At 48.4% G+C, this 15,294-nt stretch overlaps 3 protein-coding genes across 3 annotated transcripts in view; 1 reads left to right on the forward strand and 2 right to left on the reverse strand.

The window, feature by feature from the left end:
• pfdn1 (prefoldin subunit 1) overlaps window positions 1-15,294 on the forward strand; it is a 20,984-nt gene continuing 5,690 nt past the window's right edge. The window contains exons 1-2 of the mRNA XM_086098783.1: window positions 1-128; window positions 394-486. The gene's annotated coding sequence lies outside the window, so the exon portion shown is untranslated. The remainder of the gene's footprint in view (window positions 129-393; window positions 487-15,294) is intronic.
• Window positions 4,015-7,883, reverse strand: pwwp2a (PWWP domain containing 2A). The gene is made up of 2 exons (XM_086098778.1): window positions 7,020-7,883; window positions 4,015-6,691 (listed from the first exon to the last, which is right to left on the reverse strand). The coding sequence occupies exons 1-2, from the start codon at window positions 7,877-7,879 to the stop codon at window positions 4,978-4,980; spliced, it is 2,574 nt and encodes an 857-aa protein (XP_085954904.1). The 5' UTR covers window positions 7,880-7,883; the 3' UTR covers window positions 4,015-4,977.
• Window positions 8,398-14,091, reverse strand: oatx (organic anion transporter X). The gene is made up of 16 exons (XM_086098779.1): window positions 13,939-14,091; window positions 13,785-13,867; window positions 13,214-13,375; window positions 13,071-13,144; window positions 12,871-13,000; window positions 11,959-12,062; window positions 11,481-11,635; window positions 11,223-11,391; window positions 11,027-11,150; window positions 10,739-10,854; window positions 10,288-10,342; window positions 10,058-10,217; window positions 9,846-9,954; window positions 9,645-9,723; window positions 9,445-9,572; window positions 8,398-8,768 (listed from the first exon to the last, which is right to left on the reverse strand). The coding sequence occupies exons 2-16, from the start codon at window positions 13,809-13,811 to the stop codon at window positions 8,654-8,656; spliced, it is 1,707 nt and encodes a 568-aa protein (XP_085954905.1). The 5' UTR covers window positions 13,812-13,867; window positions 13,939-14,091; the 3' UTR covers window positions 8,398-8,653.

The raw sequence follows: 15,294 nt of genomic DNA on the forward strand, positions 1-15,294 counted from the left end.
GTACCGTAGCGCGGATGGGAGTTGCTTCTCCGTGAGCTAAAGTTTTGAATCTTTCGTTACCGCATACTTTGATTTTGTTTTTTTTAACTCGAGCACCTTTTTGCGTGGATGTGTCGCCGTGACGACGGGTGAGTGAAATGTTTGTTGCTGTCGTCCTTGCTGGGCTCATTCAATGTAGTTAGCGATGCTGTTGACATGTCGTCTGTCCTCAAATGTTTTAACGGTTGAAGTACATCAGCCATGTTGCCTCATTATGGGAGGAATTAAGAATGTTAATGACGATGGTTGATATCCGTTGATTATGTGATGATATTTATTCATGATTTTATATAAGTAGAATATGTGATAGTTAATGTACATTAACGTGATTGAGAACGATGGTACTTTTGTCAGGCTGGGTTCTCAACTTGACGGCGAGCCAGGAGGAGTCGGATCGGAACCTACAGATCGGAACCTCTCAAGAGTCGACTTCCTCCTGCCAGGCTGGTAGGGGGCTTTTTGTAGCCCACAACCCCACTTTTGCCTTTTTTCATCTCGACTCTCCTTCCTTTCTGCCAACCACAACATTTTTCTGCACTTTTCACACCAACATTCCTGGACTCGATCCAGCAGACTTTGGGTGGACTAAAAACTCTGGGATTTGTATGTCATTGATTAACTTTGAGAGTGAATGGATTGTTTTATTATATTTGTCTGATGTTCACTGTACGTAATCGCATTCTGGTATCGGTGTTTTTCCTTTATTCAATACACATTGTCTGCACCTTGTCTACTCTCTTCTTGAGCGAAATTCTAGAACTTCTGTCAAACTAGTCCTAGTAACCTTAGTACTTATCAATGTCTACTATTTCATCATAATGATTACTCTGGCCCATTTGGTAGCCGGTGCCGGGTTCCAAACATCCTTGCCAAAAGTCGATGCGGTAGATGAAAATTCACAAAGTAACATGTACAGTGTATACAGTATTTTATTATTTCATACTAACACAATAACTGCACATGAGGGGCAGGTATTATTTTTGTCCACTTGAGGTCGCCATCCTCACACTGTCCACTGTAGTTTCTGTGAGTTTTAAGTGTGTGTGTGTGGCTGTAAAAGGCAGGGCCTGGGCTGGTGAGTGACGTGGGAGCCAGTGAATAAGGATTTTTTTCCTCAAGGCTAAAGGGGGTTGAGAAAATATTCTATAAAAATATTTTAGAATTTCAAATAAAATGCAGGAGAGGCTTAACTGTTGGCAGTTGTCGAATCAGATTAGCTGCCGTTTGCTCAACTGTTAACAAACGGCCCAAAAAGTGCTTGTTACGTTTGTTCTGTAAAGCGATTGAACCGGCAGCTGTGCCTATTTTTGACCACCTCGGTGGGGATTATAATTTGTTGTTAAATGAGTTAAGTCACAAAGTTTTACTTTAGCATAGGCGTGTAGCGGTGTCAAGCAATTCTGCTTTGCAGTGGACATCACTTTAAAGTTTTACATTTCACAAAATTCCACAACAAAAAAAAGTTACCATTTAAAGAATCTATGATACCGTAAAACAACGTGAAATTGTGTTGTGGCCAGGGACTGTCTTTCAAATATTGGACATTTGCACATGCTCGGTCTGCAACGATCAATGATTTCAATTATTGACATTTTGATGATTGTGTCAATTCATGGAAGAATTCGATTTTACAAAAAAATATTTCTACCTCCTTTATTGAAAAACAGGACATTCCAAATGGACAAACATAAAAATTGATTAAGATTCAATTACTTGTTTGATGAAAAGCCGTCAGGAAATCATCAAAAGTGTTTCTGATTGTTTTCCAAAGCAAAAGCAGATGTTTTCAAATGTCGTATATTTTGATTCAACACAAAGATCGATCAACCAATCCGTCTGCTTTCATGCAGAAATCCACAAATATTTCCCGTTGAGAGGCTGAAATTTCGATTTAGTCGATTTCACGTTAGACAATGAAATGATTACTCACTTAATCAAGTAGTCGTAGATCATGTTCCAATTTGACTTTTTTTTTTTATCAATGTCATCACAAGGGTGCGCACTTCCCTTGTCCAATTTTTTTTAAACAAATGACTCGTCTGTTGAAATGAGTCCTACTGGATTTCATTTGGTCGATATTTGAATAATACAGGCCAGGGATTACATCATTTTAAGTTTTTAAGAAATCTTCCTGCCAAACAAACTCAATTCAATAAATAAAATCGATTAATCGCCCAACCCTAAAACATTTGACACCACGTGCAACAATGCATTGCTTTGCTCATCTTCGTTTCTATGACGACTAACACCAATAACAAGCCGGCGTGCTAGGCTAGGCTAACGTCGCAGCAGCCAGCACCCTTCGCGGACGAGGGGGCGGAGACGTCTGCGATTGGCCGCTCTGCTTCATAAATATATTCATTAAATATAGATTAGTGATTGGTGGGCGGAGTCCGCGTGACCGTGACTGACGGCCGGGCCGATGGCGGCGGCGGCGGCGGCGGTGCGGACGACGTCAGCAGCTCTTCAGGGAGGCGGAGCTGCAACGACACAAATGTCACATGTCATCACAATTATGTGAACCTGCTGCAAGGCATGCTGGGATTTGGCAGCAGAACATAACTTATGAATATGCATTATGTACAAAATTATGGCAAAATTACTATTACACATGATAAAATTCCACTAGTTTACTTGCAGGACGAGCACTGCACTTGTCGTCCTCGTGTCACGCAAACATCATAGTGCTCAGTTTTTGCTTACGAGTAATTATTCTTTGAGTGCGCCAAACGTTGTTCAGTTGATGTTTGAACATTTATTCCATATACCGGACATCACGTTGACTCTTCATCCTCATTCGCGAGACCAGTCAGCTCGCAAGTCGACTGACTGTCATACTAGTAATGCTTTTCGACAACTCTATGACGTTAGTGCACGTGAATGATGACCAGGCACTACAATTGAAACGCAGAATCCAGCGCTACTAGTTTACATCTAGCGCCTAGATGTTCACTAGTACAAGTCATTTTTAGTACTAGTAGCAAAGAATTCTTGACGAGTGCAGTTTTGTCTCCCTAACAAAATGAAGTTTGTCTTTTTGTGCGCCCTATCAATTCTACTACTGCCTAGTAATGTCATTTAGAGAACAACATTTATTTTTTTGTAATATTGTCATTTTACTAGTCCACAGAAATGTCAACTAGTTGTTAAAGTGTTTGATATCCAGCTCGGTCCATGTACGTACAAGATTAGTCGTCTTCACGAAAGAGAAACTTCTATAATGCATTAGTAGAACAAATGTCTTACCAGCAGTTATTTTCTCTAGATGTTAACTCGTAGAATTTTAGAATGTCACTAGTAGTACTAGTAGCAAGCAGTTTTTGTTTAACTGTAATAAGATGTAGTTGCGCTTTTAGTTTGTCCGACGAGTGGGCAGAAATATCAAATAGTAGGCAAGCTTTTGGAATATTCATTCTATATACTTGCTTTACATCGGACCTCACATGTACTAGTTTGCACTAGTACAGCCACTCTCTTACTTGTAAAGTTTTTCCCACGACTATAAGACATGACCAGAACTTGGCACGGTCCTATTGAAGGGCTAGATGAGAATTTTATTTTAATTTAACGTTGCTAGTAGTCAAGTAGCGTGCTTTTGTCTCGCTATTAAGATGGAGTCACGTCATTCTACTCGTCCTAGTCGTGTCACACATGAATTCTCTTAGCAATGGGGACAAAGTGAACTAGTACACGGACGTCAAACGGCTTTCCATGACCTTAAACCCCATTTATTAGTTGTACCAAACTGCAATTGCGGCCACATTGTGGTGCTGTTTGCTACTGTTGTGTTTGTTTGCGTTTTACAGGACATTTAACCCGCGTGCTAACGTAGCGATGCTAACCTGCTGGTATTTTCCCACTCTGCTTGCTTCAAAACATTCTGTTTGCAGGTAAGAAAATCCGACCAAAAAAAAAAAAAAAGCGTTGAGTAACGCGGGCGCAGCGGCGGGAGAAAAAAAGCTCAAATGACCACAATTCAAAGAGAAATTTTATTTAACATTTGAAACAGCAGAGAGAAGAAAAAAAAAAACATTTACACAAAATTGTTTTTGTTCAGAATCTCTAATCTGCAAACAGAAGAAAAAAAAAAAAAACAGTCCCAAAGTGGAGGAGACAAACAGAGAGGGAAAATGTACCATCGTCATCATCGGATGGGGAGGAGGGGGAGGAGGGTTCGAGGGTCAGCCTGGCAACGGGATCTTAGTGGGATCGCGTATCAACGACAACTCGAAACGATTCGAGCCCCCCCGACCTCCATTTGGAGAACAGTTTCACAGCTTTGATCAGTTCTTCGTCTCCGTCACAGCATGAGGAAGAAAAACAAAACAAAACGCACGCATCAAACGCACCACAACATTTTTGAAACAAAATTGCAACCGCCCTCGCTCGCTCGGCACAGCGATTCCCAACAACGGAGCCACGGCACGTTAGCATCAGAGAGGATAAAAAATACATTAAAAAAATTAACAGACCAATCGACTAAAATATTATTTGCAGTCCTACAATAAATAAATTATTAGCTAGTAGAACTGCAATGAATAATTACTGTAATTATCGGTTTAAAAGTCTCTAAATGAATCAATGATCACAATATTACGTTATTTTGCTAATTAGTTGTCAATGAATCGTTGCACCTCAACTAGCTAGCTATGCCAGTGACCGATAGCGCTCGATGCATTTTGTTTGGGTGGGAGATCTTTTCGGATGTCGAATCGGCACCTTGGCTCGATAAAAGTTGGGGGAAAACTGGCTTCGCGTAGCCGCTAAGGCTGCTTGAAATCTGCCTGGCGGCACCTGAAGAAGCTCCTGTGGGCAGACGCCTCAAATAAGAAAGTCTACAAGAGAGGCGAGGGAGCCCCCCCCCCTCCCTCACCTTCTTGGATTCCTGCCAAAATTGGGGGGAGGGGAGGACGGTCAGGGCGGCGGCCCGCGCTACCGCTACGTCTCAAACTGCGTGAGCAGCGCGCGCACTTCGGGCGTCAGCTGCTTGGCGGCGCTGGCGGCTTCGGAGATGGCGCGGCGGTACGGGCCCTTCCTCTTCCTGTCGAAGCGCGACTGGAAGCTCTCCAGGAAGGGCGAGAGCTGCGACAGCGGCAGGAAGGAGGTGGTGGGCGAGCCGAACCAGGACACGCGCGCCTCCTGCCGCGCCGCCAGCACGGCGTTGGCCCGCCGCGCCACCGTGATGCCCAACACCCGCGCCGGCCACCAGGGGAAGCCATAAATTTTGGCCCACACGATGTCGCCCACGCACACGCTGCGCCCGTCGGGGAGCAGACTTTTGGAAACCGATTTGGAGAAGGCGGAGGACGACGACGTCGACGACGAGGAAGAGGACGACGACGTGGAAGACTTGCGACGCCGTTTCAGTTCACCTCCTTCCTCGTCGCCGACCGCAGCCTCCATGGGGGGCGGGCAGGGGGGCGCTAAGGGACCCGGCGGGTCGGGGGGCGGGGGGAGGTCTACGGTCTCTGAGACGTTGCAGTGCGGGGGGCAGGAAGGAGGCAGAGGTGGAGGCGGAGTCACCTTGTCCTCCGTAGCAGCACAAAAAGAAGAGGGCGGCGTCGGACTGGGGGCGAGGCGCGGTGGGGGCGCTACGGGGTTGAACACGGGCGGGTTGGGGCTCAAGCGAGCGTTCTGTTTGGGAGGCGAGGAAGAGGAGGAGGAGGAAGAAGAAGAAGAAGAAGAGGAGGAGGAGGAGGAGGAGGAGGAGGAGGAGGTGGCCTGAGGGTCGTCTGTACGATACCTTTGGGGTTTGAGGCGCATTCGAGGCGGCAGGGCCGTGTGCGAGGCGGGGCCGACCAAGGTGGCGCTAAGGTGCTGCAGGCGGCGGGTGAAGTGGACCTTCTGGTTCTGGTTGTGGTTCTGCAAGGCCGCGGCACGCGTTAAGGTCTTGCCGCCGCCGTCCTCTATGTCCTGGTTCTCACCAAGCGGCGGCGGAGGCTGCGAGTTCCGCGCCAGTTTGTTGAGAACCTGGCGAGCTTTGGAGCGATCCGCTGAGGTTCCCTTGGTCAGAACCTTCTTAGAGTTCAGCTTCAGATGCATGGACGAGGACGAGGACACCGCCCGCAGGACGCGACGTGAGGACGCAGACGAGGCGGCAGGCACTCTGATCCCTGATGGTGCGCGTCTGTCGCCGCGAACATTTTTGTCGTCTCCGCGGCCACTCCTGTCGTCGCTCCTCAGTCGCTTGACCTCAGCGGACACGGGCCCCTCTGCCGCCTTCCGCCGCCGCGACGCCTCCTCGCCTCTCAGGTCCACGGAGCCCGGCCGCCGCCCGGCCGCCGCCACCACTCCTTTGCACTTGTCGCACAGCACCTGGCGGGGGCGCAGCTTGATGGCGTTCATGATAGAAGTAGGCTCCTCGCAGCGGTAGCGCCGCTTGGGCCTCTTGATCTTACGGGGCGGCGGCTGAGGTAGCGCCTGGTTGTAGGTGTCCCTGATGAACAGCGGGGGAGGGTACGGTTCCCCCTCCTGGAACAGCGGCGGTGGCTTGGCGCTCCACGGGCAAGGTGCCGCATCTGCATCCGTGGGCAGTTCCTGCTTTGGGGACACGGGGGCGGCGGCTTCTGCAGGGACCGCCGCCGCCCTCTGAGGTCGACTCTGGTCTTCGCGTCGGGGAAACTGCGTGATGGGAATTCCATAAGGTCCGAACCTGAGCCAAGCACATGAGAACCTTAGAGATTTTAATGTAAAAACCAAATCAAAATAAATCCCCTTCAAAATAAGAGCTGACATGACTTCCTTTGTTGGGTGCAGAAATCACTTAAAAAAATAAAATGAAGCTGCTGGCCGGCCCATTGCGCAGCGCACAAATTAATTTCCATTTTAATAGCAAAGGGGAAATGTTTCGTTTTTAATGTGCAGGTGATTAACCCAAAGAAAAGGTTGACAGATCGGACTGGTTGAAAAGCAGGACCAGTGGCCAAATCTTCCCCACTTTGATGACCAAATTATTTCATGAAATAATTCAGTGGTCCTACCTTTTGGAAACATCCATGAGAACCCCGGAGAAGAGTTTCTCGCCCACCCGGAACGACACCACCAGCGCGTCATCGATGACGTGGTCCAAGGAGACCCGGACCTCGGAGCCGAGGCTGAGGCTCAGGTCCTGCACACATCCGCCCAGCCGCGGAGAGCACGACGCGGCTTCGGCTCCCGCCGAGGCTTCGGCCGGCTTGACGTCCGACTTCGGGGACTCGCAAGGCGGCGAGCCGCGACGCAGGCCCCTCCCCTCGGCTTGCGGATCCACGTCCGCGGTACCGTCCAATACGGCGTCTTGGCTAGTAGCGGGGCTTCGCTCCGGTTGTAACGAAGCCGGGTAGCCTCGGTCCCGGTCTGCGGCGTTTGGGGTCGGTTCCGCCGGCTCCGCCAAGGAAAGGCCGGCCTCGGCGCCGGGCGGGGGTCGGGGGGCCGGGAAGGAGTGCAGGAAGACGGCGGAGGAGGAGGGCTTGGGCTCCGCGAGAATGCTGCGGTACGCCGCCTGTGCTGAGCCGGTCCAAGCCGCTTCCCCGGGAGAGAAATTGACGGTCCGGTTGAGGACGAGTGGGTCGCTGGCTGCGGCCTCACCTAGGACTTTTCCCGCCGCGGGCTCCAGCTCCAGCTCCAGCTCTGGTCTGACATGGCGGCGCTCCTCCCAGTCCCCACCGTCTCCCGAGCGAAGGCTATACAACTCCGTGGCTTGCTCGAACCCCGCGGCCGGCTCGGGCTCCGGCGATACTTCGGGCTCCTGGGAGACTAGCATGAGCTCCGGGTCGCTGGAGTCCGGTTCCGGTGAGCGGTCGTCGGTCGTAGCTGTTGTTCGAATCGCCGCAACTCCTGGCTCGGTGGCCGCGGCCGCCATTTTCTTCCGCTATGCGAGCGAGCGCGCGTCGCCCCCGCCCCCCTGTACAAAGGTTCAGCCGATTGGCGGCCCGCGATTGGCCGCCGCGGCTGTCTGTCAAATGAAACACCGAGCAACATGCGTTCCGATTCGTACGAGACTCGGAAGTGCAATGACGTCAGCAGGATGTTAGTCTCTCCGCGAAACAAAACATCGGCCAGCATCCCATTGATGAACAAAAAAAGTCACTCGGATGCGGGAGACGTTCGCGACATACGGTTTTTACACATAACACAATCTTTTCATTCTTCAAAAAAACAAATATGAAATGAAAATAAGTGGGGAAAAAAAGGTCTGCAGGGTCAGCATAGACATTAGCAATCGAAAATTGTTGAATACCTTTTGGTGTTTTGGGACTTTCCCCCCAGACAAATAAAACAATAACATTTGATTTCATGTGCTCATTTATGAAACCTTATTCCACATGTACATTTATTTATTAACCCTTTTGTTCAATTATGAAAAGATTACTGAAAATGTTCATATTTTAACTTCAACATGACTTATTTCATGCGTTTATTTATTTAAACAGCTTGTGGACATGCAATATTATAATTACAGTACAATTGAAAATAAATGATGCCATTGTCTTTTCGTTATTTATATTTCTTTGATAAGGCTTCAAATCAATCCTTGATTACTCCATATTAATAAAAGCCATCACATGATTGCTGCATCACAAATAAAATGCGAACCAGATGATCACATCTGTGAATGAACAGCCACATTGTGAGGTCAGAGGGCGTTGAGACCGCTCCCTTCAACTTCTTTCACTGGTTTTAAAGACAGCGCCACGTGCTCGTCTTCTGACGAAACGTCCTTCTTCTGGCCTTCTGGGCTTCTTCCAGACCTTCAGAAAAACATGTCGATCACATCAAAAGCACTAAAATTAAATTGATTTGAAAAAGGCAACAAAAGTGCATTTGAGTTTATGTTGCCGCTCCGCAAACTGTAAAAAATACCTTTTTATTAATTGTTTCATTACCTTTTCGACTTAATAATCCCATTTTTTAAATACATACAACAACAAAATAAATAAAAAAAGTTGGGGGTATTTCGGGTACATTTTCATGATGAACCTGTCAACTGTTCAATGTTTCGGTACCTTTTTTGCACAACTTTTCACACATTTCACAAGTGATTAATCCATGAAATTTCCAAGAACATCCACTTCCACCTTTTGAGCGAGCACTTCCACATTTTCGGCGAGATGGACCGACCTGGATCGAGGGACGTAAACCTGCTTCAGTCTGTGCTCAATATAAAAAAAAAAAATTTGCCGCCTTGCGTCATAAAGCACTCTCCAAAAATGTGGACGCTCAATCAATGATGGGCCGATGTAACGAAGGCTTTGCCCACCAGCTCTGCCGTTCCAGCACCGCTGGCTTCCCAATTGTCAACATTGGCATCCAATCTTAGATTTATAGATAGAAATTACAGTAGCTTTTCTTATTTGTGTGAAAGAAGATGGCGGTCGGACGGAAACGGCTCCTCGGTCATTAGCATGAGTCGCTGAGGCCACTCACCATCGAGCCTCCACATCCTGGATTGTGTCCGGGAGCGCAACGTTGAGCGTTTCCGGCAGCAAGCAAGCAAAGCCTGACGCGACCACAGCCGCACCCCCGTACACCACGCTGGGCAGAGCGGGGAAGACCTGGAGGCGGCGCGAGACCGACTTGATTAGCCCGCTGCAGCAATCGCAGCGCTTTTAACAACAAAGGCTTACCTCGTCCAGGATGAGGACAGCGGGTGCCGCCATGCTGCCCACTCTGGCCATAGTGGATACCAGACCCATTCCCGTTTGCCTACAGGCACCAGGTTCAAAGTAGAATGTCATCAGTGGTGGAAAAACAACATCTCGAAATAGTTGTTCTATATGAAACCAGATCTGGACTTTCCACTCCTTCGTTTGTTAACCGTGCCATACCTGAGGATGGTTGGGTAAAGTTCGCTGGTGTACAAGTAAACCGTGGTGAAGGACGCCGACGTGGAGGCCTTACCGAGACATGCCAACGTGGTTCTGATGGCCTGCAAGTCTGACAGAGTGACAGAAATTTGTAAAAGTATACGGTTGCTTATTAACGAGCAAAGTCCCTTTTCAATAACAAACAAAAAAAGTCCCGTCTTTGTGTGCGTTACCTTTCGGGACGAAGATGTTGGCAAAGATGAAAAGGGCGGACACGAGAAGGCACAAGGCCTGAGTCATCCTCCTCCCGAGGAAACTGAGCATGCCCAGAGCCACAAATTTGGCGGGAAAATCCACGACTCCAAAGATGAGCTGCATCACATAAATACTCACCTGCGCCGAGGATGGGGAGCTCTTAGCTTAGCGTGTGGCGCAAGCTAGGCTAGAATGTTAGCGCGCTCACCCCAAACTTTTGCAGGTCCATCGCCAAACCGTAGTAGGCGAAGCTGGTGGCAAACCTAGCAGAGGAAACACGGGCAGACATCACGTGAATGGCTGCTGTCTTGTTGCTAACGTTCGGAGGTGCGAGGAAGTCACAAGTCGTATCTTCAGGCCGAAGCCAAGTCGAGCCCACACGAGACTTTCAGCAAGTCGAAAGTCAAGTCAGGCAGCGGCAAGTGCGAGGCTAAGTCCAGACCAATAAAAAAAAACACAAACAGTTGGAGGAACCATCATCTTCCCAAAAGACAGCAAGCCGTAGTCTTTCAGTTTTCGCCAAGTCCTAAGTCTTAAAAATTGCCCACTTAAGTCTGATTGGAGTCAAGTCACGTGACTGGAGCCCCGCACCTGCGCTAAAGTTAGCCTCTTAGCATCACGAGGAGCGACAGTCTGGTTCTCGGTGGTCGTTTCCTCACCAGACGAAGATAAGGCCAACGGAGATGCGTCTCATGCCGGGCGTCCTCAGCAGGTCGTAGGCGGTCGGCGTTTTGCGATTGGACTCCATCTCCTTGCTCACGTGGGAGTGAAGCACCTGCAGGCCACATGGCGCACATGTCAAATTCCCATTGGCTGCAACGCCGATTCCCCGCCAATCTGCCGCAGGAGATCATCACGTGTGCAATTAAGAATTTCAAATTTCAGTGGGGGTGTTTGGCGAAAAGGAGGCTGCAAGATTTCATTTGTCAGATGCCTGACAGGACAACCTCCAGCGTCAGCTTGTCCGCCATTTTGGGTTTCCCGTTGATGTGAGCGACTCTGTGGAGGATCTTCAAGGCGTCCTGGGACCGCCCCCTGAGGATCAGCCACCGCGGCGACTCTGATAACCACCTGAGCAGTGACGTTTTGATCAGAAGGCTATTTTTCGATGGGGAGCGACCGATGTCTCGAATGAGGACGGACCAGCTGTAGGCGAAGGAGATTACGTGGGGGGCGCACACCAACAATTGCAGCTTCCTCCAGTCCCTCAGCCAATAAGCCAAACCCGCCAAGAGCAGCTGACCAAAGGTGAAGTAGAAGGAAGTAAGCGTGCCCACCAAAGTCCTGGTTTTGGTCGGGATCCACTCCACCTCTGATGAGAAAAAGCGAGCGTTTCGTGTTCATGTTGATCGCGGCCACGTGGCCGCCGAGAACCTCAATGTCGGAACGTGAACGTGTTACTCAGGGAGGAGGAGTTGAGTATGATGCCCGACACCGCCATGCCGCTCAGGAAACGGAACACGCAATAGACCGTGTAAGACTGCGACAGGGCGCAGCAGGAGCCCAGGATGCCCAGCTGCAGGTAGGACCACATCAGGATCGTGCGCCGCCCAAACCTGGGACAAAAAAGGTGGCAAACGGATTTCTGGTCAACAGAATCGGCGTTATTGGCCAAGGATTTTTGTCTCTGGTAGTTTGAGTTAGTTTGAGTTGTCAAAGTCTGGTCCTCAAGGGCCTTGGGTCCCGCATGTTTTCGAGGTTTCCCACGTTCAACACAGCTGATTCATACTTAAGCTCATCAGCAAACTCCGCAGGAGCCCGAGAATGATCCTGATCATCGAATCAGGTGTGTTGGAGTAGAGAAACCTCAAAAAACATGCAGGACTCAGGCCCTCGAGGACCGGATCTTGACACATGGGCTCGAGTACTAGAGGCTCACCTGTCGGACAGGCCGCCGTAGATGACGGCGCCCGCTAAAACGCCGCCCATGTACACCGTCTGGATCATCTGCTTGAGGGGACGCCACGAACACACCAGACCCCACTAAAGACACACAACGCAACGCAACACTCATTGGGAACAACAGCTTCCTACTGGATCACTAGAACTTCCTGCTCGGTCTTTAGACCTTCTTGCTGGAAGATTACAACTTCAACTTCAAACACAGGAACATTCGAACTGCTCGTGACAGACCTTGAACCTCTTCTGACTGAAATTTCCTGCGGGATCATTGCAACACCTTTTTATTTATTTATTTATTTATTTTATTTATTTTTATTTTTAATTTTTTTTTAATAAAGAGCTCAGTATTGTTCATTCGGAAATGTCATCATCATTGCTCTTTTTATTTTTATTTTTATTATTATTATTATTTTTTGTGTATGTGCGTGCGTGCGTGCGTGTATTTGTTAGCTCACCAAAAAAAACTATTAGAAAAAATCTCATACCGTTCACCTAAACCGAACACCGCCGTCAGGAGACCCGAGGAAGGACCAAAGAAAACCAAGGAAGGTGAAATCCAGCACCGACCAGGCACCACCCACCAGAACTCCTCCCCAACCCAAGAAACATCCAGACCCCAACAAATCCAAAAAACATAAAATCAGGGAGGCCTCAAGAGACCGAAGGAGAGACCGAGAAAAGGAAGGAAGGACAGACGAAGCCGAGTGGATCATTGCAACATCTTAATGGATAGAAATCATCTAGAAATAAGAAAATAAATAAATAAAAAATGTGCTACTGGAACTTCCTGCTCGATCACTTCAACTTCCTGCTGGTTCACCAGACCTTCAAGCAACTCATTAGAACTTCCTGCTGGATCACTTGAACCCTCTCGTATGCTCTGGGTTACCTCGGAAACGGTGGTGACGTGGAACTCGGAGTTGTCGAAGGTCCAGCCGTCCACGCAGCTTTCGGTGTGCAGGTCACTCGTGTTAGCCGAGCTGTTAGCGGTTAGCATCTGCCACTGCGGCGTCACGTATCTGAAAGCAAGCCAGCATTTAGCCACTGACGCCACGAGCCGAAAAAAAATAGATAGGACACTGGGAAAACCTCCTGCAGCGGTCCAGTCGGAGTCCTGAAGAGTCCATCGGGATGAAGGCCTTCAACAAATCTGTCCGGTCCACCTGAAACAACGGCGATGTCGCGTCAATAGCACGGCGACCGGCCACGCGTCACGCAAACCAATCACGTACATGCGGCGTAAGGTTCCAGAAGCTGTGATTGGTCGAGAGGCTGCAGTGGTGGACAGGGGTTCCGGAGATAAAGTTGTTCAAGAGGTTCTGACTCGCCATCAGCAAGCCCGGCAAACTGATGAGGGTCACATGGATCCACTGGTACCGCCCAAAACCTCCCATCTGACCGGTTGGACAAAGAAGATTGAAACTTCCTGCGAGAGCAGCAGAACTTCCTACAGAACTTCCTACGGCTTCGTTAGAACTTCTTGCTGCTCATTTGAACTTTCTATAGAATTTGGCCAATCACACGGCACATCTGGATAACCAATGGACCGGGCGGCCGCTCATAACAGGGAACACAGACAAACGACCGGTCACAAGTGTATCATAAGGCGAACTGAAAAACTGGACTGGTCACAAGTCAGTCCCAGGATTTGTACTGGTCGCCAGTCAATCACAAGACTGCAATTGTTTCTCCTTGGAGTCAAATGACTCCCAATGTTTTTTTCTTGTCATCGGATTACTCCCAAACGTTCTCCATATAATCAAATGACTCCCATTACTTTCTCCTTGTAATCAGAATACTCGCCTCGTCCAACAGCTCACTGAAGCCCATGATGATGATGATGATGATGATGACGATGTCACCGCTCTTCTCGTCTTCAAATCAACCTGTCAAAAAACAAATCCTGACATCCGATCTGCTGAAAGTTGTCATGACGGCGGCGTCCGCTCTTTCTTACAATTTTTGCTGCGAGTCTGCTGAGTCGCCTTAAAGGATTAAAAGGTGCGCACGTTCGCAAACAAGAGGATTTCCTGCCGCCGGCGGACGTTTGCTTACTGTATGGCACCAGGACTCGACGGCCAGACGACAGGGATGCGTCCTCATCGGGGGGGGGGGGTGCAGACTTTGACACGTCGCTCGGCTCCGGCTGACCCCTTCCCCCGCGCCCCCCCATGGCGGTGTCTGTTAATGTTCCTGCGTGTCTTGCTGGCAATAACTTGACGGACACGATGAGTCATTGGACACGCACGCACTAGAAAAAGACACACGTCTTGATGGTCATTACAACTTCCTGCAAGTTCACTAAAATATCCAGCTGGACTATTAAATATTTCTACGAGACCATTAAAAGCTGGTAGTGGATCATTAGAATTTCCTGCTAGATCCCAAAAAACTTCCTTTTGGTTACAACTTTTTTCTACATCACCAAAGCTTCCTGCTCATCAGTGAAGCTTCCTTTGAAATCACTCAAATGTCCTGTCGGACATTACAACTTTTTTTTTAGATCACTAAATCCCACGAGATCCCTAAAACTTCCTGTTGGTCATTACAACTTCGACACACTTTACAACTTCCTGCTTGCTAATTAAAACTTGCCACTAAAAAAAAAACAAAAAAAAAAAACTTGCCACTAGATTAGTAGAACGTCTTTCTGGATCATTAAAATTTCCTATCGGTTTTATTATAACTTCCTGCTCCACGACTAAATCTTTCTGCTGCTTATTACAACTTCTTTCTGGCCATTATAACTTTCCTTCGAGATCAATAAAGATTCACACTAGATCACTAGAGCTTCCTGCTATTTCATTAAAACTTCCTATCGGATTAGTAGAACTTCCTGCTGGATCATTAAAACCTCTCACTCATCAAATATTCGTACCAAAAACAAAAAAAACGGTCAAGTACTCGTAATTAGGATGGTGGCAGCGGTGGTGATTTCAAAATAAACTGAAATGCAAAAGACATTTTTGAAGGCAATTTGTGATGACTGGACGAACGAATTGCAGCCTGCGTGTTTGCATAACAAACTTGATGTCCGGCGCATTCCGATGGGCCGACATGTGGCCGAGTGCAAATAATGTCGCAATTCCCGCATGAAAAGGCAGCTCATCATCACTGATTGACTTTGTGACGATCAACCATTTTGGCCGAGCGGCCACGAAATTCTGCCGGTTTGCCTTTCAATAAATAATAATGTGTGTGCGTGGCCGCCGTGGCACCCGTTTTGCGGTTTTATTAGGCTTCCAACTCCCCGAACGTCACTAGAACTTCCTGAGAGTTATCAGAACTCCCCGATATAAATCAGAACTTTCCC

Source organism: Leptonotus elevatus, chromosome 16, assembly GCF_054856555.1.
Source record: "Leptonotus elevatus isolate MCC_2025b chromosome 16, RoL_Lele_1.0, whole genome shotgun sequence".
In the NCBI taxonomy this organism is placed as follows: domain Eukaryota; kingdom Metazoa; phylum Chordata; class Actinopteri; order Syngnathiformes; family Syngnathidae; genus Leptonotus; species Leptonotus elevatus.